This window comes from Hemibagrus wyckioides, linkage group LG17 (assembly GCF_019097595.1).
Source record: "Hemibagrus wyckioides isolate EC202008001 linkage group LG17, SWU_Hwy_1.0, whole genome shotgun sequence".
Classification (NCBI taxonomy): domain Eukaryota; kingdom Metazoa; phylum Chordata; class Actinopteri; order Siluriformes; family Bagridae; genus Hemibagrus; species Hemibagrus wyckioides.
In genome coordinates, this window is record NC_080726.1 from 10,855,479 (window position 1) to 10,881,879 (window position 26,401).

Sequence of the window (26,401 nt, forward strand, 5' to 3'; positions counted from 1 at the left end):
TCTCCTCGTGCTCTCATGCTCACTGTGATAATAGAAATTTAAATACTGTAACAAAAAGAGCTGTTCAGACTAAGATATAGTCTCTTTGAGGTTAAGGGTTAGATTGCCCTATGTGTGTGGAGTTTGTATTGTTCTCCCCATGCTATGGGGTTTCCTCAGTTTCCCCCAGTTTCCCCCAGTTTCCTCCCCCAGTCCAAATACATGCGTTGTAGACTGATTGGCATCACTAAATTTACCAAAAAGTGTGTGAATGAGTGTGTGTGATTGTGCCCTGAAATGGGTTGGCCCCTACCCCTGCCTTGTGCCCTGAGTCCCGTGGGATAGACTCCACAAGACCCTGTGTAGGATAAGCAGCACAGAAAACAGACGGATGGATGGATGGATCATAGAGGTTTATGGCATTCCATCTTTAAAATATATTAGTATTGTCTAAAACAGTTTGTGAGTAAACCATAAGAAAGTTCTGTGTAATTGCAATGTCAGCCATATTGTCCTGGAAATTCTTGGACATATGCAGTGACAAAATGGACCAAACTCTCTAACAGATGCTGGAAGTCTGGCTTGTAAGATTTAACATCAAGAAAATAACATGGACAGGATCTTTTGGTTATGTTGTGACTAGCAACACTGCACGACCTAACCTATGGAGAGTTAACAGAGAAAGCACTTTTTAGAGATAAACTGCCTTCAACGTTTAAGTTACAGTTACAAGATCATGCGCAGATCAAAAGTGAATGTGAAAAGGACTTACAGATTTCTGACAAACTGAACATGTCAGCTATGTGACATCCATTTTCAGTCTCTGAAATGTAATTGAGGTTTAAGGAAGCTTTTAAACTCACCAAATAGCACTGCATCACAGTTTGACTTGCTGTGTATTACTGTTCAGCAAAAACTGTAAAACTGACTTGTTCTCAACAACAACAACAACAACAACAACAACAACAACAACAGCAATCAGGATCGAATCTCCCATTTAAAGCTGCCAATCCGTTCTGATCATTCTTATGAAATAACACACTTTAATACAATAATACAAATAATTCAAAACCTCTTTTAGTATGTATCTGTAAATCTAAAGAAATCCTTTTTTTATGTTATGCAGGCCCAGAAGAATGCCTTGTTGGAGGAACGTGTTCAGGTTCTACAGCAGCAGAATGAGGACCTTAAGGCGAGAATAGACCTCAACCTTGCCATGTCCAGGTGTTTGCACATCTGCACACTAAAGATCGCTAAATGTCTCAGTGTGTGCTAAATGATTATTTAGACCTTCAAATAATTATATCCTCTTATATCATATATATATATATATATATATATATATATATATATATATATATATATATATATATATATAGCTGTTTTCCAACACTAATGATTTTCTAATTTTTTAAAGAATGCTGTCATGTAATTAAGCTGTTTAGAGTTGTGTTTAATGTTACAGAACGCCCACAAAAAAAAGCTAGTTCCTGTTATCACTTGTCTTATAGCAGCACAAGACTCTCTTTTTCTCACTTTTGAAGTTATCATGTTACATGGAAAGTGCAGAGTCAATCATCCTGAAAAATGTACCATGTCAGAAAAGCTACAGCTTTATTACTGTTACTGGAGACACTCTCTAAAACCTCTATATAAATGTATTATCAAAGATTACACACATCAGTTCATGATTTAGAGCCTTAATTTAAACCTGTAATTTATCTTCTGTAATTGTTTGTTATAGAAAATGATCAGAATTCTTAAAAGTGAGAATTCAGCATGCTGTGGTACATAAGCAGATAGCACTGCATATAGAAAGTCAAGTCAAGTCAGAAAGCTTTATTGTCATTTCAACCACATATAGCTAACGCAGTACATAGTGAAATAAAACAACGTTTCTCCAGGACCCTGGTGCTACACAGACAACATACAACATATAACTAGAAAGCAGAAGTTATCATTGCTAATAACTGTGACTTCAAATGGAAAATGAAAACAGACTCATGAAAACAGTTAGATAAATGAAAGCCGTTTGTGTTTTAGTTACATTATTATCTTGCATGTCAAACTAATCCTTTACCTCATTCTGTCAGGCAACTGTCAGAGGAGAACGCAAACTTGCAGGAGTATGTGGAGAAGGAGAGTAATGAGAAAAAGCGACTGAGTCGCACAAACGAAGAGCTGCTCTGGCGTCTGCAGACGGGCGAGTTGAGCCCACGCATGTCACCCAGCCAGTCGCCACTCCATCGACCTTCTCCAAGCCCGGGCTCGCCATCCCAGCTCCCACCCTTTCCTAGATGAACCCCTTCCATTCTTTCTTCTCTCTGTCTCCTCATCAGTTTCATTTCAGCTGTACCCTCATTTATCAGGCGTAAGTGCAAGCAGACACTTGAGGTGCTTATAGACTGTATCAGTTGAGCTGAATGTGCTGTTAATGGGTGCTGATAACTAGGTTATCTCATGGAGGAGGCTCAGGCGGAGTGTGTCTGAATTCAAACCGCTAAACCTTTGGTAATTCTTTGTCTTACATATTTTAATTCTGAACAAACGGGACTCTGTGTAATACGGTTTCAGTATAGCAGAACATACAACAGTCAGATAACCCGATAGTTTGTTCATTTTAACAACTTTTTAACGACCATCATCATACAAACATGATGAACACAGCTTGTTTGAGCTGCAGATTTTTCTACCCTACTTGTATCATGCATAATGAAGTGCAGACTACCACTGGCATGCTTTACAAACTATCTGATTTAATTAGCTTCTATGGTGTCTGTATGTCAAGCTTTGCTCTGACTAGCATTTGCAGCATATGTAAGCTGAAAATGAAGGCATAAACAAGATACAAGAATTCTATACTTAATTATTCATTCATTCATCTTCAGTAAGTGCTTTATCCTGGTTAGGGTTATTTATTGATCTGGTGTCTATCCAAGGAAAACACTGGGCATGAGGCAGGAATATAGCCTGAACAAAGATTCACATACTCATTCACATCTGTTCACTTACTGACATGTTTTTGGGAGGTGGAAAGAAACCGGAGAATTGTGTCACAAAGAACATGCACAAAAATGCCCACAGAACATTTTGATCCTTAAGCAACAGCTTACTCAACTCCAGAACCCAAATCCAAAATCTACCCTGTGGACCACACCCATGTTCAAATTACACCGGTTATATTACTTTACTTGAAAGAATGCACAGTTTATTTCCAATGATTTACAGACAGTTTAACGTGTAATAAAATAAACACAACTGAGCAAGACTTGATCTAACTACACAGTTACAAACACAGCAGTATGTTCTTTTCACACCACAAGGTAGCCCCCTTGGAAATGCCTGACGCATAAACCTTTCCATCCATGGATATCTGTTAAAAGGGCTCCCCCTGCTGGTTTAAGGGGCCCTATGCAGCCTCTTTTACTGCTCTTATGAGAAACTGTACTCACACTTTAACCCAAGTCATGAAATGATTACTGTACTGTCACAGGTTATTATTCATCCAATTTATCTGTAGTTTAATTTGGAAATTTCTTCCTCTTTAAATATACTGTATAAACCTCATTGTTTAAGCAATGAGAAAAATAGTGACCATCACTGTCCTTATATAACCAAAGTAGTTCCTCGTGCATTCTCTCATGTTTCGTAACATTTTATGTTTTTCGTGAGCTCATTGTCCAACAAGATATTAAGCGCAAAAAGATCGACTGTGGATATTGAATGAGAAAAGTACAATATGTTAATGCTAATGTACTTCACTATGAGGCTGTTCTCGAGATTACTATCTTCTCAGTGCAAAAAATATATATAATATAATATAATATAATATATTAATAATAACCATGCCTTCATCTTCTGGTCAGCAGTGTTTACAGACCTCCATGTCAGCCTTCATGCAGGAAAAAAACTGCCATTGCTGTTTCTCTCATGGACTATTTGTATGCTGAACAAACCTCCTCCTGCAGAAGTCTTCCATTTGAACGAAGATGTATTTATATACTGGCAACACTGAAGAGATTTCATCACATGCAGGAGATAAACTTGGCTACTTGGAATGTTGCTAAGCTAACATACAGCCATAGGAAGATAATACCATACAGCTAGTACCACAACATTAGCACTTGAGCTACAGCACATTATGCCAGTACTGCTAGCATGCTCAAGGTGATGTGCCATAGTTTGTCAAACATGAATTGCTGACAGTGTCAGGAAGCGAAATTTTACTGTGGAAAAAAATGAGCAAAAATAAATAAATAAACAAATCTGGGTGTTTTGCTAGCATGGTAAATACTTTAGCATTGCAATAGTTCACTTCTTGTGATGCGCTGTGTTTCTGGTTAACCACAGAGATTTTCAGGATATACAAATTCAAAAAGCCATGATGCTTTTTTTTCCCAAAAAAGTCCTTCGTTTAGGCTTTTTACTATTCAAGCATCATTCATTCTATTCAATTTTCCCTGCTACATAAAAAACAAATACGTTTAGAAAAGGGCTTAATAAGTGGTCATTGAATCAGATTAGGAAGAAACGATCCCAAGAACTAAACGGTTATCCGTTTTAACCTAGTTTCCGTTGCTTGTGCTACAATTCCAGTGCTAAATAATGAATTGAAAATTGGCTGCCATTATAGATTAATTTCAAATACCTGAACATATGTAAGTGATGTACTGATATGAAAGCAAAGGTGGGAACGAGAAGGTAAAAAGAAAATATTTGATACCTTTATGTTTTTCTTTTATTCTAATCATAAATTGTGTTATTTATTTGCAAGTGTCAGTATACAGTAAGTGTACTTATGTTTTCTATGATCGCTGTCAGTTTTTACTCTACGATACTGTATTAAGCTCAACAAGACGAATATCTCTGGTCAGTGTTTACTCTTTTTTTTTCCCGGCAAATCCCACAAACCTGCAAAACCTCTAAAAACAGCGTTTGTTGTCTCATTCTCAGTGTTGAGCTCAGTATTTTTTTAGTTTTGTCTACTTTTATTTTATTTTTTTTTTCGTATTGCATTTTGTATTATGTATAATCATTTATCCGAGTCAGAAATTAATCTCAGGTTAAGAAAGTTCTTTTGAAGGCTCTTGAATTGTACAGATTGTACAAATAATAGAAACAATATCTGTTTTTAACTTATACAGCCTACACATTTGAAAGGTATAAAATAGTTATATATATATATATAGAAATATAATGCAAATCACCTGAGAACAGCATATCAGTTAAACATACTGTGGGGAGATTCAGAAATATTTTGTAATGTTTTAATGATTTCATATTTGATCCATCTATGTGGAATCACATCGTATCCAGTTTTGCGGTACATTGTTTTTTGTTACTGATTTGTGTTGTTTGTGTGTGAATGTCAATCCCATCAACATTCATTTTCATTTGTTTTATGAATTTAGTAATAACTAAATTCCGAATGAAGTGTTAAGGATTGACATTAAGGGATGAACTCTGCATTATTCCATCTCGGTTTCCGGGACTTAATTTATGTTGTAAAATATATATTTGTTTATATGTTTTACCCGAAAAACAGAGCATGTCTTAAAGCTGTGGTTTTGTTGTATTAAGTTGTTGCTGTAAACCATGTATAGTATAGATTAGATTACAGTTTGGAGTTAGACTGTATTCAGAGAGATCTGTTTGTATATATATTGCACTTTGGACTTAACTGTAAAATTCAAGGACATGAATCAGGCACTTTTAAAATATCACTACAGTTTACAAGAATCTTAAACTAATTAAGCCTATATGATAGAACGGCAGGCAGCAGCTATATGATCTACTAAATTCAATCAATGTATTGGTTTATAAATTAATAAATAAAAGAACACTATCATCTATAGCATTGTTTTGTCAATTCAGTTGTATTTAAACTGCGTTTTGAAGCATCATCACATTGCCCAGATATCCATCCATCCATCCATCCATCCATCCATCCATTGTCTATACCCGCTTTTTCCTAATTAGGGTCATGGGGGTCTGCTGGAGCTTGCCCAGATATATATATATTTTAAATAAATATATTTATCAGTTCCTTTAAAGCTATGCTATCCCATCAGGAGTAGAAATTAGTTGCAGTGGTAGCTCAGTGTTTAAGCTGTTTTACTGATTAAAAGGTCATGAGTTCCCAGCACTTGTCCAATGTGCCCTTGTGCATGGTGCTCAGTTGGATAAGAGCATCTGCCAAATGCTGGAAATGTACATAAAAAAAACCCCATACAACTAGCACCAAAATATAGATCAGAAAGAGGCAGATGCTCATTGGTTTATGAATCTAGAGTGGTCAGGATGGCTGTGGATTATTTTCAGTTAAATGAAATTTATTTGTATGGTGCAGCTTTACAGAACTATAGAAAAAAATGATAAAGTTTAAAGTTACTATTTATCCCTAATGAGCAAGCCTAAGGTGAAGGTGACAAGGAAAAACTCCCTAAGATGATCTGAGGAAGAAACCTTAAGAGGAACCAGGCTCAGAAGGGAACCTTCATTTTCATTTAGTGGACAGTAAATAATGTAAATGTCGATAATGTTGCTCTATCAGGTATGTATAAATAAATAAATCATCACAGCAGAGCAAAAAGAAACAAATTACTTGGTGATATTGTGTCTGAAATAGTTACTTGCAATGAATGTCTTAGTTATACTGTAATATATAAAAAAAAAACATCATCCTGATCATGAAACCTTACTCTTGCTTGTGCAGAATTGCTATATATGGAAATGCTTTGCCTGTAGATCAAGGTATATTCCACTTAGCATAAATACAGCATCTCAACAATAATAGCTGAAGAAAGCAGATGTCATTTGATGGAATGTAATCATTTAATTATATAAAAACTTGTTGTGTTACATATTAATTTAATGCGTTGTCATGTAAAACAGGCTTTTTTAATATTTTTCTCAATTTTTTTTGGAAACTTAAATCTGGCAATTTTGCTCAGTAAACTTTTTGTAGACTGAAAAAGTGCTGCAAAACCATTATTTAACCATTTTTAAATAATTGTTATTTATTATACAAAACATTTAACATGTTTAACACGTTTAATATTAAGTAATGAATTATAAATAAAATAGTATTTTCATACTGTCTCTCAAGTAGTGGGATCTAAATAAGAGTTACTCATTCCCATTTGAATAATTTTAGGAAAGTACACGACACACCTTACTAGTAATTAGGAACATTTGTACAGCTTAATAAAGCCGTTTTAAAGGCTATAAAGAACGGACCATGTAAGAGAAACTTGACCTTAATGATACTGAGAAATGTTTATAGGCCTGAATGTAAGATCTGCTCCAGCAGACACAACATTTACCCTCATTTACGGGATACAAAGTGCTGAAACATGTCAATGGGCAGGGGGAAAATGATGGTGGAGTTTTTCTCAGCTGAGATGGTGTTGAGTGTTTGGAGGTAGCGGAGCTGCAGAGCTGAAGGTGATTCCGCAATAACCAGGGAGGCCTCCTTTAGGGCCCGTGATGCGTTCATCTCCCCCTCTGCTGCTATCACCTTCAGAAACAACACAACACACTGAAAGGAGGACTGAAATATCATCGTTTCATAATGTATACAGAGAACACTGGTTTATAACTGTGCATCCATTAAGCATTATGAAAAATTAGCATAGTTTTGGCTTATCAGAGACAAAAATTACACAATCATAATACAATACCAAGTGCTGTAACACTACTACTGTTTTACTGCCAAGCCCAAATCCTTCTACATTATTCATGGGTAGCTGTCAGGGAAGAATCGGGTAGAAACTTTAGCAGTACTGATCATGCTGATGAACATTTCCATAAAAACTTATCAGCATCTCCACCATCATTACATTATATTACATTACATTTTCAAATTGCAGATCAGTCATGCATGGAAGGATGGAGGGACAAAAGGAGGGGGTTGCTCAGTGGTTTTGGGCATGTTGGGCATATTGGAAGATTTTGAGCTCAGATCCCAGCACTGCTGAGCTGCCACTGTTTAGCTCTTGACTAAGACACTTAACCCTCATCTGCCCAGCTGTTTCTATTCCGTCCAGTTTCTATTCTAAATCATATCCTTTAAATGAGCAAATGAATATTTGCTTAGGAATTTTGTAAATATTTCAAACATTTATTTTTAGAAAGGAGGAAATCTTCCTGTATAAATGTGTAAAATAGGCTGACAATTTCTGTTTAAGATTTATTGAATAAAAATGTTAATAAATAATACATGTCCACATGCAAGATATTTATTCTGCTACCATTATTTTTGTAAGGTAGTCATCCATATATACATATATATATATATATATATATATATATACACGTTATTAGTTTCGTGTAAGTCATCCTGCCCTTCCTGCCCTTCTGTAGCTTTGTTGACTCCAGACTGATTATAAAACTTACCTTAGCACGAGCCTCCCTGGAGGCTTCAGCCTCAGCTGCCATGGCTCTCTGGAGCTGAAGCGGGAGTTTAACGTCTTTAATCTCCACTCGTTCCACCTTGATGCCCCATGGATGTGTGGCCTCATCTAGGGCAAACTGCCAGTAAGATAAATCACACAGACAAGTGCTGTTTAAGTGCTGTGTTCTTATTCACAACATGGAGATCCTTTTTACTCGTATACACATTTATTTTAAAAAATCCTACATTCCCTTGTATATTCTCAGCCTAGGTGGAAAAACAAGGAGAATGACTGGAACAGTTGCTGACTGGCTGACAGGAATCTATTAGAGCTCAAATAAGTATTCTTTACATCTGTGGTGAGCAGAAAAGCATTTCAGAGCACCTTGTGATGGATGGACTACAGCAGCAGAAGTCCACATTGGTCTGCTATTAACCCTAAACTGGAATCTAAGACTACAGTGGGGTATTAGCCCACTGAAACTGGACAGTTGAAGACTGGTAAAAAATATTTCTGGGTCAAATGCTCAGATTCAGTGTAGCCCACCCCATTCTGCTTAATCTCTTAAACTGTTGTGCATGAAAAACCAAAGAGTTCAGAACTTACTGAAATACTCAAACCGGCCAGTCTGACACCAATGCAATGGTGAAAGTCATTAAGAGCACATATTTTCCTCATTCTGATGTTTGATTTATATTGAAGCTTTTTTCCACTTTCCACCTTTTGCTTCTACTTATTGGATGCCCTACTAGCAATAACATGAATGTACAGCTGTTTTAAAAGCTGTATTAAAGTGGTCAGTGAGTCTGGTTATACTGCTTTAAAATCATAAGACATCTGTCCGTGAGACATCATGTTCTCCAAACCTGCATGCTGTGGGAGATGCCCTCTCTGTCTGATAGCACTTCTGACAGGCTTTTAGTGCCCAAGACATTCCTCAGTGTGGTCTGGGCCAGCAGGCGAGTGGCATCATCAGCATTTCTCACATTAGCTACAGACAAGATGGGGTCATTGACCCGGATGTAAACCACACCGTCTACAGACACCGTCACTGAGTCCTTTGTCAGAATCTGCGCTCAGAGAACAAAATGCATGCTGTTTAGCAAAAGAGATGCTGATCTAAGCTTCAAATCTGAGACTTGAATTACAGCCCAGTGATTATTGTACCTCTTGAGGTGGAATCTCAAAAGTCTTAGATCTCAAGTCCACCTTTGTGAAAGTATCAACACACGGCACCACGAAAAACATTCCTGCAGAACAGTGGAAGTAACAGCAACCCAGTTAAAATGTGTTCATTTAATCTGCTATTCCACACATTGCGAATTACAATGTATAAAGCATCAGAGAGCAATAGATTATTTAGGAATTAGAAATTCATTCATTCGTAAAAGATTCGTTTACATTAGCTGAAGGTGCTCTTATACCTGGTCCTTTCGGTTTTCTGTCAACGATGCGACCCAGACGAAAGATCACAGCTCTCTCGTACTCCTGGACGAGCTGAATCATGAAGCAGAAATTACATTTAGAAAATTACATTACTTTTTATCCACTATTCTCTCAAAAGCAATCCAAACGCTATGTTCCCACACAGAGAACAGAGCCAGTCGTGCTCTCTTGGACTCAGAATACAGTTTATTCAGTAAACATTTAGAGATTAGAGTTATCAGGAATTAGCTTGTAACTTTCATTTTAGATCTTAAACATACCTTGATGCACATGAATATGGTGACAGGAAACAGTGCGATGGTGAAAATGACAGACATGAAGATTAAAATCCAGCCACAGAAACCCAAAGAACGAGGGCTGTCATCTGATGAGGAGAGAAAGTGACTTAAAAACACACACTCCCTTTCAAAGACTTTCTTTTTTCTTATTTTCCATTTGCCAGGAATCACAATTTACATCTAAGGACAAGGGCAACACTCCTAAAGCTATTGTTATACTGTTGCTATGGTTCAGTAAACTCAATACTTAAAGCCTAAGTGTTTAGGTTTCTAAACAAGTTAAATCATTAACATGTGCAGTTTAAAATGCTTGCTTTTTTTTTATTATTTTGCTGTATGTCGGGTTTTTTCAGTTGATTAACTGAGGTGTGAGAATTAAAAATTTTACATAAAAAAGTATTGTAATATTACAGTATTGTTTTGTTTTATATTGTTTCTGCTTGACAGTATCACATGCAGTCATGCTTATCTTGTTAGGTGTAGTATCACCTGTATCTGTTGCTTCACTGGCATGTCTTAAAATTATCTGCCGTCCAAGAGACAACTGTGTAACATAGTGACCATTATTAATAATGCAGCCAAGTTTTAAATGTCCACATTGTAGTGGATTAATCTGTAAACAGGCACGCAATGGGTTACAGAATGAACACAACCCTGTTCAAAGAATGCGGACCAACGTTCGGCTCAATCTGATAAATATGACTGTTATTTAAACCAGAGACACTGACCACAGACCCAGACCCTGACTAAAAGCATTATGAAATATTTAGAAAGAATATTAGCTCTACATATGGCACACTGTCTGTAATTAGTGATGAATGTCTCACTGGGTGTGGAAGATACACAAGCAGACCACAAGCATTTTACAAATGGAAACATTAACTTATCTGATTAGAGCAAATGGTGTTCGCCGATCAGGCATAACATTACGAGCACTGAGAGGTGAAGTGAATAAGACTGATTATCTCATCATCATGGCACCTGTTAGTGGGTGGGATATATTATGCAGCAAGTGAACATTTTGTCCTCAAAGTTGATGTGTTAGAATGTGAAGTGTAAGGATTTGAGCGAGTTTGACAAGGGCCAAATTGTGATGGCTAGACGACTGGATCAGAGCATCTCCAAAACTGTAGCTCTTGTGGGGTGTTCCCGGTCTGCAGTGGTCAGTATCTATCTATCCTTTAAGTCCTATAAGTATCCCTTAAGTCCTGTATGTTGTGAGGTGGGGCATCCATGGGTCAACTTACAGGACTTGAAGGATCTGCTGCTAACATAGTGCCAGATACCAAAGCACACCTTCAGGGATCTAGTGGAGTCCATGCCTTGACAGGTAAGGGCTATTTTGGCAGCAAAAGTGGGACCAACACAATATTAGGCAGGTGGTCATAATGTTATTCCTGATCAGTGTATAGGGCTACATTTTTTTACTGTCCAAGATTTATCAAATAGCTGTATTAATTTTGTACAGTAATGAACTATTAAACTATCCTGGGCCTGAGACTCTGATTACCCTATCATGAAGTTGTGGATGTGCCTATTGAAAGTAATATGCATTTATAATGAAACATAAGATTGGGATGCATTTAAATAATGATTATATATATATATATATATATATATATATATATATATATATATATATACACATGTCTTGTGTCCAAAATTAGCTAGTACATAAAAAGTGTCCATGAAATCTTTAAGAAGACACTTAAGAAGCAATGTCTTTCTTGGTAGAGAATTACACAGAAGACTAACACAATTCCTGGTCATCTGCTGTTTTTATAATATATACAGCACATGCAGTAAAATCTAATGATTCCCCATAGTTTTTTTCCTACGTAAAACTGCACAAGCCATTTATAAATCTATTTGCCAAGCATGACCATGCAATTATCACAGACCTCACTCAGACTCAAGTCAGACTAAAGTTCTACTCCCTAGGCAAAAACACCGTCACCAGTTGATGTACTGTACCTGATGTCACAGAACTAACCTGCTATTAATCATTTCATATAGATAGAGGTTTTATACCTTGTATAATGGGGATGACGCTTTCAGATTTCCTGTCCATTGTTTCTCTGTCGATCTTGTTTGAGTTCATCATGTCCACTGAAGTCATTCTGTTCTGTTTGGAGAGGGTTACACGGTGTGTAAGAGGATACGTCACACCGGGGCATTTAATCCTATCACAAGGGTGTGGCTTATTCCATAGCTACTAGTGCGCGCGCGCACGCGCTCTCACCCACTCACTCACTTTAACAGGAGACTCATTCACAGTGTCATTGCACAGTATCGCGCATTTTAGCCCCTGACCTTCCCAAGCCGCTTTCCACTGTGTTTTTGTCCGTTTTATTAATTCACGTGTTTTGCCTAGCCTGGTTTATTCATCGCCTGCTAGTGATGGGAGGCTCTTTTAGCTCGGCTCCATGAGAAGAGTCGGTTCTTACGGCTCGCAAATGGCTCTTTATTTAGTATCACTCGGAGCCTTCTATTTTAATCTAATTTAGCAATTATGAACGGTTTGTGTGTTGGTAAGCAATTTTTATTCAGTGTTTTCACAAAAGCCTTATTTTTATGCATTTCTTTCCGTTACAAAAAATACACAGTTACAGGTTTGTTGTTGATCCTACACAGTTTGGCTCGGCTCCCAAATGGCTCTTCATTTAGTATCACTCGGAGCCTTCTATTTTAGCAATTATAAATGGTTTGTGTGTTGGTAAGCAATTTTTATTCAGCGTTTTCACAAAAGCCTTATTTTTATGCATTTCTTTCCGTTACAAATAATACACAGTTACAGGTTTGTTGTTGATCCTACACAGTTTGACTCGGCTCCCTTAGATGAACCGATCTGCTCTGACGGATATTTTCATTTGACAAATTCTGCACTCAGCTTTGCAGTCTCCAATATCATTAAAATGCAGCCAGATGCTGCTTCTTTTTCGGTTTTTTCGCTCATTTCTTCACTTTTTCCTGACGCGCCTGGGTTGAAATCCTCTCCCCCGTCTCTCTCTGTGTACCTGGCTTGTACCACTACACTCGCTGTCTTCGGAGCGACTGCCCCCCCTTCCTTCTTTCACATAATGGTATGATCCTAGTCGGTCCTCCCATTGTGTGTCCATCAAAATAAAGTTCCGCCCCTCCCTGCATGGATTCTCAGCAGAGCTGAGCAAGGGGCGCCTGAAGATTCGGCTCTTCCCGTCGGGAGTCGGTTCTTTCGGCTCGTTCGCTACAAAGAATTGACTATAAAGAATCGCTACAAAGAGCCGACACATCATTAATTTCTCCTATATCTATTTGTTCTCATTAAAAGCTGCCATTAAATTCTTCATACTCTGCTATTGTCATTGAAGCTTGGTAATGTCAGATGCTATGCACAAACTTCGGAAGGATACTGTGAATGAGAGACACCTGAAAGTGTGTGTGTTTATGGGATTCTGGGGTGTGTCGTACTGGGAATTGGTGTTTGTGGATCACACACACACACACACATATATATATATATATATATATATATATATATATATATATACATACACTATATTGCCAAAAGTATTCGCTCACCCATCCAAATAATCAGAATCAGGTGTTCCAATCACTTCCTTGGCCACAGGTGTATAAAATCAAGCACCTAGGCATGCAGACTGTTTTTACAAACATTTGTGAAAGAATGGGTCGCTCTCAGGAGCTCAGTGAATTCCAGCGTGGAACTGTGATAGGATGCCTCCTGTGCAACAAATCCAGTCGTGAAATTTCCTCGCTCCTAAATATTCCACAGTCAACTGTCAGCTGTATTATAAGAACGTGGAAGTGTTTGGGAACGACAGCAACTCAGCCACGAAGTGGTAGGCCACATAAACTGACGGAGCGGGGTCAGCGGATGCTGAAGCGCATAGTGCGAAGAGGTCGCCAACTTTCTGCAGAGTCAATCGCTACAGACCTCCAAACTTCATGTGGCCTTCAGATTAGCTCAAGAACAGTGCGCAGAGAGCTTCATGGAATGGGTTTCCATGGCCGAGCAGCTGCATCCAAGCCATACATCACCAAGTGCAATGCAAAGCGTCGGATGCAGTGGTGTAAAGCACGCCGCCACTGGACTCTAGAGCAGTGGAGACGCGTTCTCTGGAGTGACAAATCGCGCTTCTCCATCTGGCAATCTGATGGACGAGTCTGGGTTTGGCGGTTGCCAGGAAAACGGTACTTGTCTGACTGCACTGTGCCAAAAGTAAAGTTTGGTGGAGGGGGGATTATGGTGTGGGGTTGTTTTTCAGGAGCTGGTCTTGGCCCCTTAGTTCCAGTGAAAGGAACTCTGAATGCTTCAGCATACCAAGACATTTTGGACAATTCCATGCTCCCAACTTTGTGGGAACAATTTGGAGCTGGCCCCTTCCTCTTCCAACATGACTGTGCACCAGTGCACAAAGCAAGGTCCATAAAGACATGGATGACAGAGTCTGGTGTGGATGAACTTGACTGGCCTGCACAGAGTCCTGACCTCAACCCGATAGAACACCTTTGGGATGAATTAGAGCGGAGACTGAGAGCCAGACCTTCTCGTCCAACATCAGTGTGTGACCTCACAAATGCGCTTCTGGAAGAATGGTCAAAAATTCCCATAAACACACTCCTACACCTTGTGGACAGCCTTCCCAGAAGAGTTGAAGCTGTTATAGCTGCAAAGGGTGGACCGACGTCATATTGAACCCTATGGATTAGGAATGGGATGTCACTTAAGTTCATATGCGAGTCAAGGCAGGTGAGCGAATACTTTTGGCAATATAGTGTATATATATATACATATATATACATATATATACATATATATATATATATATATATGTATATATAAATATATATATACATATACATATATATATATATATATATATATATATATATATATATATATATATATATACATATATATATATATATATATATATATATATATACATATATATATATATATATATATATATATATATATATATATATATACATATACATATACATATATATATATGTATATGTATATGTATATGTATATATATATATATATATGTGTATATATATATGTGTATATATATGTATATATATATATATATATATGTGCGAGTATATATATATATATGTGTATATATATATGTGTATATATATGTATATATATATATATATATATGTGTGTGTATATATATATATATATATATATATACATACACACACACAAACAACCGAGGCAAAGTGGAACTTTATTATTTTGCCCCGTTAAATAATGGACAAAATAGAGGCTACTTATAGTTTCTCAGCAAAGCTTTGGAGATAAATAACAGAAATCATAATAGTGGTTACCACATGATCACATACTGAATGCCTGTTTTTGTGCTAACTTTACATCAAGGCTGTGTCTCAATCAACTTCCTAGATTATGAATCAGATTTAACTCAGTTACCAGCAACATGACTACGTTTCCACATTGCGAAATCTCACTACAGGCATTTACTGGATCAGCAACAGACTGGGCGATGATATCTTTGACAGTAAATGCTTATGATGTAAAAGTATATTCAGAAAATGCTCTTTCAAGCAGGACTGTAGGCTAGTTTAGGTGTTAGTCATTAGAACATCAGATAAAGTTTAAAAATCGCAAATGAAATTAATCCACTGTGGGATTTTTAGAGAGCAAACAATCCAGGATTTGTGATTGTAACAGCTCTTACAATGGCCATATCCCTGATTATTAAACTAGGGCTGCTGACTGACTGATATGCACCTGAAATCTTACTCATTGCCTAGTCAAATTTAAGGAGTTATGCAATCCACAGAATAATATGCAAAGTATATGCTAGACTCAGCGTGATCATATTTGAATTATTCACTGAAGATGTCTTTCTCTGAACATTGTGTTTTCAGGGGAATTATGTTAAAATGTTGCTGCATTATTTTTAGGGTGTTCATGAACAGAAGTGGCATATTCACCAGCCAGTCAGCAGGCCAAGAGGAGGTCTGTAAAGCAAGAAGGTCAAAGAGAAGTGTCTTATTGACTGAGAACAGAAAAATCAGCTCTCTTGAGACAGATCAGCGTATGGAACCAACTGTATAGGACAGAGAACATGAGGAATGGCAGCCGAGTGCGTGATTTTAAATCCAAATTAAAAATAAATTTGTTGAAATAAATCTATTCTTGCAGTTCATAAGACTTTTAACTTATATATATATATATATATGAAATGAAATGAAATGAAATGAAATGAAACAAAACAGCCTTTATTTGTCACATATACATTACAGCACAGTGAAATTCTTTCTTCGCGTATCCCATCCTTGGAGGTTGGGGTCAGAGCACAGGGTCAGCCATATATAATTTGTGTGTGATCTATAGTAATTCTTAGACTTTGATGTAACAAATTTAAAACATTTTGTCTTCTTCTTCTTATTATTATTATTATTAATAGTAGTAGTAGTTCAAAATCCATTCTAGATCTGCTGCTAACATCTTGGTGCCAGATACCACAGCACACCTTCAGGGATCTAGTGGAGTCCATGCCTCGTCAGGTCAGTGCTATTTTGGCAGCAAAAAGGGGACCAACAGAATATTAGGCAGGTGGTCATATTGTTATGCCTGATCGGTGTAAACATGCTACTTTTTACGGTATAGTTAAATGATAAATTAAAATATGTCATGTGCATTGTCCCCCCAAACCCCAACAAAAAAGGCACACAGCAGTTTACAAGATAAACACTGATGATTTAAAATCTCTTCCACTGATGGTAACAACATGACACTTCTTTAAATAAGTTGTAACTGTAAAGTAGTCCATGTAGTACAATCCTTTTATATCATAGTGTATATATTGACTTTGGATGTGCGCTGGTCCTCTCTGACTCTCTCTCTCTCAAACTGTACTGGAATGAAAATATAAACTAAACTACTTTAACGTTGGTCTGCCAGATGATTAACTTCAGGCAAACCTAAAAACACAAAAGTCCTGCCTACAAATCCAGAAAAATGATCGAAAAGGGAGGCTTTGTCCAATTTGAAGAGGTATCGTATATAGGACAGTTTCTGACAAGTTTCCTGGAAAACTCTATAATAGAGAAATATCACATTTTAACGTGTTCACTGCAATTAAATACTGTAGATGTGTTTAAGTGTTGCTCTGCACCTAGTAGTTGAACTGGCTAACAATGTCAGCACTCACAGTCACACAGCTCAAGTACATAAAAATGTGTTATAATTGTAGGAGAAATGTATGCTTTAGTCACAAAACAGGTTATAATTTGTCAGTCAGTTACTTAAAATAATACAAGATGTGTGTGTGTGTGTTTACATTTGCATTTCTATTTTAGATATAATATTGTCATACACTACAAAACTATTACTGTCTCAGAAATGGTTTCTTAAAAGTATACTGTTTATATGAGACTGTGTAAAGAACTGTGTGACAACCAAGAACCTAAATTATATAATAAGGGAAAAGCATCTGGTTTTTCAGATGCAAATTAAACTTACATGGTAAAATACCTTATGGGAAGGAAACAGATTTATTTATGCTTCTAGGAAAGTATTTTTTCCATCTAAAGATTTAATGGGCTGGTAAATAAAATGACATGGATCAGCCAGTGTGGAAGGTAGGAACTTATATGACTACTTTTCATACCAACATAAAAAATAAAATAAAATTTAAAAATAACAGGCAGCATTAGAGTTATTTAGAATAATCTTATATATATTATGAAGACACCCCTAATGTGCAGAAAGCACAGAATGTTTAAAATGGATCACAAATCCTTGCGTCACACATCAAACTGTTTCATCATCGTCTTGCGGCTAAATTCGTAGGCTAGAAAGAGTGCACCGTTGGCAGGGAATGTGCGGATCATAGTTGGGGTTAGACCTGAGTACAGAGGTCGCACTCCTGGGAAAAAGGGAAGAAAGGAGTCATGCTTAGTCACATTTCTGCTTTTATAAGGTTTTGTTTTAAGTAAAATGAGTATGCAAAGGCTTAATTTAGTTTATAGTTTGGGAGTTTGTAGTGAACACTGTATTTCTATTGTAGTTTTAATAAAAATTTGCATTCTTTTGGAATATTATGGTATCTTCAAAATACTATAAAATATTAAAACCTCTGGGTAAAAATATCTGACAATGACAAAAACATGAACACTTACCTTCATTGCGTACGATGCCAAGGAATGTCTTTATAAATCCTTCTTGTCTTCCAGCCAGGGAGAGAACTTGAATGCGGGATTTCACACAGTCTATCGGATAGACAACTAGCCAGAGAAGGGCTCCTCCAAACCCACCGCTAAACATCAGGGGCACGATGCCTGCCAAACAGATTTTTTTTAAACATTACCAAACAGTTGCTTTTTAAGGAAGTGCAATCATTTCAACATCTTGCAGTCCGGGAAACATCACACATTGCTTGACTATGCATTAAAATGGTTCCTGAAACACAGAAGTTAAAGGTTCTTGAGCAAGCGTGATGGTTCCTCAAACACTTTCTGGAACAGAAACAGTTCCTGACTTCCTGAAACAGCTCTATTTATAAATCTGGGAAAATGTATATAATATCGATGTACTTAAATTTATCTCTAATATAGGGTTCTACGTACAATCTTTCAGGGTTCATTTCAGATAAAAGGTTACTTTAGAAAAGAAAAAAGCCTGCCAGATTACAAATGTATATACAAATGTGTATATTCCAAGGTTTATAAAGAGAGCAAAATTTATTTTTATCTATTTATTGTAACAAATGTAAAAATGTAAAAATCAAATCCAGCACTGAATAAGAAGATTACAGTCAGGTTACCTATGTCTTCTTTACTCCTGCCCATAGTGCGGGCAAAAACAGAACGGCTCAGCTCATAGCCTCCAAAGAAGCAGAAATAGCCAGGAATCTCCCGGACTATGGTAGTGGTCAGGCCTTGATAAAAACCCAGAGGACCGTTTGTCTTTAGCACATGCCTAACTACAGACCACACAGTGCTGAGGGAAGAAGAAATAGAGGGAATGAGACTCATTTATTCAGAGACAGCAATGCATATTGAAACTATATAGAAATATAAATTGAAAGCAACCACACTTCATTATGTGAATATACACTGATCAGGCATAACATTATGACCACCTGCCTAACATTGTGTTGGTCCCCCTTTTGCTGCCAAAACAGCCCTGACCCATCATGCACTGTGTATTCTGGATCTTCATCATCAGAACCAGCATTAACTTCTTCAGAAATTTGAGCAACAGTAGCTCGTCTGTTGGATCGGATCACACGGGCCAGCCTTCGCTCCCCATGTGCATAAATGAGCCTTGGCCGCCCATGACCCTGTCTCCGGTTCACCACTGTTTCTTACTTGGACCACTTTTGATAGATACTGACCACTGCAGACCGGCCATCGTCTAGCCATCACAATTTGGCCCTTCACTCGCTCAAATCCTTACACTTGCCCATTTTTCCTGCTTCTAGCACATCAACACTGAGGACAAAATGTTCACTTGCTGCCTAATATATCCCACCCACTAACAGGTGCCATGATGAGGAGATAATCAGTGTTATTCACTTCACCCATCAATACTCACAAAGTTATGCCTGATCGTTGTATACAAAAAAATCAATGTGAATCCTGTAGTTTTAATCTGACACACAATTACATCAGTTACCTCTTTTCTCCACCTGCGATCTTGCCGGATGCCTCCATTTCATGCATTGCCTGCAGACGACACTTCACTAGTTCAGTGGGACACAAAGCCAGTGAGGAGAAGATGGAGGCCACAGAGCCAGAGCAAGCCTTCTGAACATCACTAAAATACAACACACCTTCCATTAATAAAGACAAGAATTACATTTACATTTATGACACTTGGCAGACGCCCTTATCCAGAGCGACTTACAATTTATCTCATTTTATACAACTGAGCAATTGAGGGTTAAGGGCCTTGCTCAGCTAGTTGGATCTGGGTAGTCCAATGCCTTAACCAATAAGCTACCACATCCCTCATACATGACAGAGGCTTCATTATCACAAACGCTCAGACAACATTTTGTTACAGATTTACACCAGCTGAAAATAATCACCAGTCTGGCCTGATGTGTAGAGGAACGTTCGTTGTAAGGAAATATTTTTCTGGATCATTGAATTTAGCCTGGATTGATAAAAGAGTATTATATGAGTATATGCTATCATGGTGAGATCATTGTATTAACTAGCCAAAAAGGTCAGAATAAAAAGCCACTTTTAAGCTTTTTGTTTCCCCAATTATTTTTAAATTCTATACAAATGCAGTTTGCATATCACCCTCAATCATTCTATAGTGATTTATTCTTTACAAATAGCTGTTTAAGTCATGTGACAAAGCTGTGTTTTCAATATCACAAAATATATCAAAGAAAAACAAGATATCGCATTATCAGTTTCAGTACACCAAAATGGCCAGCCCTAGTGTAAATGTCATGTAAAGCAAAATATTTCACTTTAAATAGTATTAAATATCATTAAACAACAATGTAAATAATTCTAAATAATTGTCCATAATTGATATGTGGATTCTTGTTCAAGATTCAAGAAGCTTTATTGTCATTTCAACCACATATAGCTGACACAACAAGCCCACCGGAAATCTATCCACACCCAGGCTGAAGACATAAAGAAGAACGGCTGACACAATGCTGCATTCGCATCACAGAGCTTTTATAAGAGATGAATGACGGAGCTTGTATTTATATTAGCAAGCAATCTGAATAGCTTCTGAATAACAGAATTAAAAGTTAAGGTGCACCCTTTTGTCAGTTCATATTTACTGATTGTGATCTACAGTGCAACAGAATGAATGTGACTCAATTTAAATACCTAACTAACTGCTATTGCTCTTGTTGTAGCCTGAATGCACTCACTGACCATTTTATCATACAGGTCAGTGTAAAGACATGCAGTGAATGTCCGGAACCCATCTGCTGATTTACTGTATGCAAGATGTGACCAGTGACTTGGTGAAAGTTTCCTAGGAACTGCCATGGCCATGACATGGTAGTCAGTGTTGTGATACAAGTCTATCAAATGTCGTAACACATATTCCACTTTTTATGATAAAAAATATTATAATATAGCCAATGAGTATATATGTAATATAGCTAAGAGGTAACTGTATCTAATATAATGGCCATTTTGGTTTGACATAAGATATTTGGAGAGCTTACTGTAAATTCACTAGAATGTAATGACAACAATGACCCCAAAGAACAGCCTTAAACGGTTACCCAATCCACCCTCATGCCTGTATACGTTTTCTCAGTATGTCACTGCAGGAAGCAAATAGAAAAGGTTCACTGTAACACTATTGTTATTTTTAATGCCATGCTCTTTTCCTGTAAGATGATATTTAATCTTAAGCTAACAAAAGTTGCTTGGTCAAGTCAACACTCATTCTGGGTTTAATAACTGTATAATAATTGTTTTACTGACATTGAACAGAATTATTAGGGTGGCAGAGGTATATGGGTCTAAGGAGGACATTTTATGACTTTTAAATAGTTTTAGGAATTGTCCATAAAAAAGGAAAAGAAAAAGAAAGAAAATCTTGCTTCATATCTGTTCCTGGCATTATGATAGTTTGTATTTTTGGAGAATATATACACACACCAACCATGTATTTATTTATTTGTTTGTTTATTTATTCATATTGATCATGTGGCAGCAGCACAAGGCATAAGTTCAAATGAAAGTCAAGAGCTACAGTTAATGTTCACAGCAAACATCAGAATAGGGACAAATGTGATCTCAGTAAGTTTCACCATGGTATGGCCACTGACCACATGGCTGGTTTGGGCATTTCAGAAACTGCTGATCTGCAATTTCCATACACAATTACACCACAGGATGTGGAGAGGTCAGAATGTGGAGAGATCACAATTAGACAGAATGTAGAGAAGAGGCTAGTGTGAGCTGACAGGAAGGCTACAGTAATTCTTTTTTTTTATTATTTTTTACAGTAACTCAAATCTTTACAACTGAAAAACGTGTCAGAAGACTCAACACGACCTAAAGTTCCCTTTTCTGCCTGCCCGAGTTTCCTTTTCTGCCTACCTGAGTTTCCTTATCTGCCTGCCAGCATTAGTAAAGTTCTGTTGTCGTAAACTCTCTGCCTCCTCCAGTGTGTGTGTCCCGAAACAGATATGGTGTGAGTGTCTCATATTTTTGGATGCTGATGGCACTAACATGAGCTCTATAGCTGATGTGTCAGACTCCAGCCTTGAAGTCCAAAGTACTGCATGGATTTGTTTTCTTCCTCTTCAAACACACTAAATCTTGCCGATGTCAGCTTCGGTAATTAGCCGATGAGCTGAATCAGGGATGTTAAATGAAGCAGAATGCTAAACTCTCCAATACTGTGGGTGCTCTATAGCAACCACTGGCTGCACACATCTGTGTAATGTGTCTACGTGACTATGAGAAGATTTTTTTAAATCTTAGATAAGATAAGAAGTTTGGGAATATCTGACCTGAGCTCTGTTCCTCTGTCCAGGCCGACCACAAAGCGCACAACATCCTGGCAGAAGCCATAGCTCATGAAGAGAACTGCATTCTCAGCAATGTTGGCCATCAGAGCTGGGGTAGTGCCATGATATAGACCACGCAACCCCACCTGCTTTGAAATGGACACAAAGCAGTGCACAAAGCCACGATACATCCCGGGAAAGGTCTGCATCTTCACCTTGGCGGTATCGAACGGCTGGCCACACAGCACACATGCTATTCCACCTGAAGCAGCAAGAGAGACAAGAGCAGAACCAATGTCATGGGGGAAAAATAACAAATAAATTTGATTTTCAGGGGAAAACGTCACAAAATTTCAAGAATAAAGTAATATTTTGAGCGTAAAATCATATCACGAAAAGAAATAATCAGAATCATATAATCAGAATATTATAACAAAATTGGACATAAAATGTTTGTGTTAATATGCGGGAGATGGAGGATACGGTGAAGTTAATGTTTCCATAACAGGCAGTGTTCACGTTCAAAGCTAATGACGGTTACATTTGCAGCAAAATAACAGCATATGGACTCACCACACGGCTTAAGTGTATATAACTTGACAGTGAATGCCAGATTTTCAGTCTTTTGGCACTGATAATACCGATTATCACTCATTTACACACCCTCTTTGAATGACAGATTTAACCATCGACAGCCTTGACAATGGCCACTGCCTGCATTTTCTCTGAGAAAACAACTTCTAGGTTTGTGTGGTTTTGTCCACTAAATAAACATCATCTTACAGTCATTTCAAAGTTAGAATACTAATACTAATCTGGTGCTGATGCAGTGTTTCTTTATTTCCATTCTGTTAGTACTGTGACTTTTTTCCCCCGTGATATTATGAGGTTTTTACTTAAAATATTGCAGTAATTCTTTTACAACAGTTCTCAGAAGCTTTTTTCTTTTTAATTTGCTCATGTTTGGTCACTAGACCAAACATACTTTCTCTGGCATGAGAGAAATGTCAATAAGATAAGAAAGAAAAACAAGAACACCCTTCTAAGCTGGCCAAGCTAGATACAGAACAGAACTTTCATGCAAAATCACTGACTGAATTATTACTAGAATTATATTTTCATTGTACACCTGAAGCACTGTTAATTACCCTGACTGGAATCATGTACTTTCCCAGTGTTTTTTATTTGTGGTTGGTCTGCCCATATTTACATGACAGCCTTCAGGGGTTATAAACACAAGATAAAACTGGTCACACAGTAACATAGGCTGCTGCTGTAGCTCTTAAAATCTGTCAAGTGGTCCTTGAAGGGTCCAGTTCAGGCCAGCTCATGTTACCACAGGTTACAGTAAATGTTTGGGTTCATTTAAAGGAACAGCTGTTGTGTGGGTGTTTAAACAAAAAGAATGAGAAAGTACCATAATTTTTAGATTCACATTTTTGTTCATACATTCTAATGTATTTATGTGTATTAGGTTCAGCGCAGAGGGGTATAATGATGGCAAATCTGGAGCAGAGAGGGTTAAGGGTCAAATGATTCAAACTAAACCCAGATACCTTAACCACTATGTTACCACTGCCTTTGCAGCGTTCGTTCATTCATATGCATATATAAAATTAAAATGACAATATTGTAGAATACATACCACATGCTCCGGCTGATAAATCAATAATGGCTTGAATGACAGGATTTGGTGCCATGATTCTGTAACCTTCTTTGCGCTACCACCTGTCAAAAACACAAGAGTCTTTCAATACACAGTGTAATGAACAGTGTAAGCAGACCGAATGTGTTATTCATAAAGCAGTTTCCTAAAAACATCTACTCTTGTGTGAATACTCAGATTATAACATGTGCAGGATCCACAAAGAGTGAAAGCCGGGTTTATAAAACCTCACACTGCCAGTTTACTGTTCTACTCACTAACAAACTATAAACTGTAGCTAATGTTATATGAAACTGTCCATATGCTTAAAGGAACCACATTATCCTAGCTCTACTGTTGTCATTTTTTGTAATCAACTGTTACACTACAGCAGTATTTCATGGTGTTACACTACAGCAGTATTTCAGGCTGTTACACTACAACAGTATTTCAGGGTGTTACACTACAACAGTATTTCAGGCTGTTACACTACAACAGTATTTCAGGCTGTTACACTACAGCAGTATTTCAGAATGTTACACTACAACAGTATTTCAGGGTGTTACACTACAACAGTATTTCAGGGTGTTACACTACAACAGTATTTCAGGCTGTTACACTACAACAGTATTTCAGGCTGTTACACTACAGCAGTATTTCAGAATGTTACACTACAACAGTATTTCAGGCTGTTACACTACAGCAGTATTTCAGAATGTTACACTACAACAGTATTTCAGGGTGTTACACTACAACAGTATTTCAGGCTGTTACACTACAACAGTATTTCATGGTGTTACACTACAACAGTATTTCAGGCTGTTACACTACAACAGTATTTCATGGTGTTACACTACAGCAGTATTTCAGGCTGTTACACTACAACAGTGTTTCAGGCTGTTACACTACAACAGTGTTTCAGGCTGTTACACTACAACAGTGTTTCAGGCTGTTACACTGTATTTCAGGGTGTTACACTACAGCAGTATTTCAGGCTGTTACACTACAGCAGTATTTCAGGCTGTTACACTACAACAGTATTTCAGGCTGTTACACTGTATTTCAGGGTGTTACACTACAGCAGTATTTCATGGTGTTACACTACAGCAGTATTTCATGGTGTTACACTACAGCAGTATTTCAGGCTGTTACACTGTATTTCAGGGTGTTACACTACAACAGTGTTTCAGGCTGTTACACTGTATTTCAGGGTGTTACACTACAATAGTATTTCAGGGTGTTACACTACAATAGTATTTCAGGGTGTTACACTACAACAGTATTTCAGGCTGTTACACTACAGCAGTACTTCGGGGTATTACACTGTAACTGTACTAAAACTGTACACGCTGTTTGTGAACGCTGCATAAGTGAAACCAAAAAGCTACGCAGGTCAAAAATATTGTTTGCTTGCTGTCCTGTAATTGGACAGCTGGTGTTTCTTTCTTTTTTATTTTTATTTAAAATACCAGCAAGGAGAGACATGCCATAATGTAGTAGCGGACCTGTTTCTTCTAAACGTATTGGAGAGACAGTAAAAAGTCTCAAGTAAATGTTATACTCTAGTAAAGTACAGATACTGGAGAAAAAGAAAAAAAAGATACTCAAGTACAGTAACGAATTACATTTCATTTCTTATTAGCCACCACTAGATATAAGCAATCTCTTCCTAAATGCAAGCAATCTCTCTCTCTCTTAAAATCTACTGAATTTAAACAAGACCTTTCTTATTTAGTTCACAGTAAAAACATCAACTTTTCATTTCCGGGTTCCTTCAAAGAGACTTACCGTATCTTCTTATTTGTGTTGTTTCAAGTCTTTATTCCTCTACGGTTAAATCCGCCGGGGTGTTTCAGTAAAATGTGTAGCACCAAAGGAAATCAAGTACCGAGAGAGAGAGAGAGAGAGAGAGAGGGAGAGAGAAAGAGAGTGTGTCTGTGTGTATATATACGTGTGTGTGTGTGTGTGTGTGTGTGTGTGTGTGTTAGGGGTGTGTGCTATGAAGACGCAATAATACACTCAGACACGTCGACAACTATCCATTTTAGTCTCTACCCACATAATATGATCTCCGAGTTGACTTTCCTTTTCCTTTTATTTTTTGGAGCACGTGAGAAGCGGATTTCCAGATCTAAGCCCGGATCAGAGCCGACGTGTGAT

General features: G+C 37.4%; 3 protein-coding genes across 6 annotated transcripts in view; 1 reads left to right on the forward strand and 2 right to left on the reverse strand.

Moving 5' to 3' along the window:
• The window catches only part of mtus2b (microtubule associated tumor suppressor candidate 2b), a 36,938-nt gene extending 30,910 nt beyond the window's left edge, over nucleotides 1–6,028 (forward strand). For 3 of the 4 annotated variants that reach the window (XM_058413471.1, XM_058413474.1, XM_058413473.1), the window contains exons 14-15: nucleotides 1,106–1,203; nucleotides 2,073–6,028. In XM_058413471.1, the coding sequence (XP_058269454.1) occupies nucleotides 1,106–1,203; nucleotides 2,073–2,280 (306 nt within the window). In that variant the 3' untranslated portion in view covers nucleotides 2,281–6,028. The remainder of the gene's footprint in view (nucleotides 1–1,105; nucleotides 1,204–2,072) is intronic. The other variant, XR_009206970.1, reaches the window with a different exon arrangement.
• Nucleotides 6,029–6,853: 825 nt separating this feature from the next.
• Nucleotides 6,854–13,113, reverse strand: stoml3a (stomatin (EPB72)-like 3a). Its single transcript, XM_058413478.1, has 7 exons — nucleotides 12,131–13,113; nucleotides 10,082–10,185; nucleotides 9,800–9,872; nucleotides 9,543–9,625; nucleotides 9,242–9,445; nucleotides 8,377–8,511; nucleotides 6,854–7,498 (listed from the first exon to the last, which is right to left on the reverse strand). The coding sequence occupies exons 1-7, from the start codon at nucleotides 12,216–12,218 to the stop codon at nucleotides 7,307–7,309; spliced, it is 879 nt and encodes a 292-aa protein (XP_058269461.1). The 5' UTR covers nucleotides 12,219–13,113; the 3' UTR covers nucleotides 6,854–7,306.
• A 3,231-nt stretch (nucleotides 13,114–16,344) lies between these two features.
• Nucleotides 16,345–26,201, reverse strand: slc25a15a (solute carrier family 25 member 15a). Its single transcript, XM_058413800.1, has 7 exons — nucleotides 26,030–26,201; nucleotides 24,242–24,324; nucleotides 22,600–22,858; nucleotides 19,764–19,904; nucleotides 18,910–19,085; nucleotides 18,266–18,424; nucleotides 16,345–18,012 (listed from the first exon to the last, which is right to left on the reverse strand). Exons 2-7 carry the CDS (start codon nucleotides 24,294–24,296, stop codon nucleotides 17,891–17,893), a joined length of 912 nt encoding a protein of 303 aa, XP_058269783.1. The 5' UTR covers nucleotides 24,297–24,324; nucleotides 26,030–26,201; the 3' UTR covers nucleotides 16,345–17,890.
• Nucleotides 26,202–26,401: the final 200 nt, after the last annotated feature.

What these genes read in the sequence shown, in the direction of transcription:
- stoml3a (XM_058413478.1), bottom strand. Translation starts at nt 12,218, where the DNA reads ATGACTTCAGTGGACATGATGAACTCAAACAAGATCGACAGAGAAACA. An exon ending in CGTCATCCCCATTATACAAG is followed by an intron (nt 10,186 to 12,130) that starts GTATAAAACCTC and finishes TCTCCTCATCAG; the next exon opens with ATGACAGCCCTCGTTCTTTG. An exon ending in TTGAGATTCCACCTCAAGAG is followed by an intron (nt 9,446 to 9,542) that starts GTACAATAATCA and finishes CTCTGAGCGCAG; the next exon opens with ATTCTGACAAAGGACTCAGT.
- slc25a15a (XM_058413800.1), bottom strand. Translation starts at nt 24,296, where the DNA reads ATGGCACCAAATCCTGTCATTCAAGCCATTATTGATTTATCAGCCGGA. An exon ending in TTTATCAGCCGGAGCATGTG is followed by an intron (nt 22,859 to 24,241) that starts GTATGTATTCTA and finishes TTGCTGCTTCAG; the next exon opens with GTGGAATAGCATGTGTGCTG. An exon ending in ATCGCAGGTGGAGAAAAGAG is followed by an intron (nt 19,086 to 19,763) that starts GTAACTGATGTA and finishes TTCTTCCCTCAG; the next exon opens with CACTGTGTGGTCTGTAGTTA.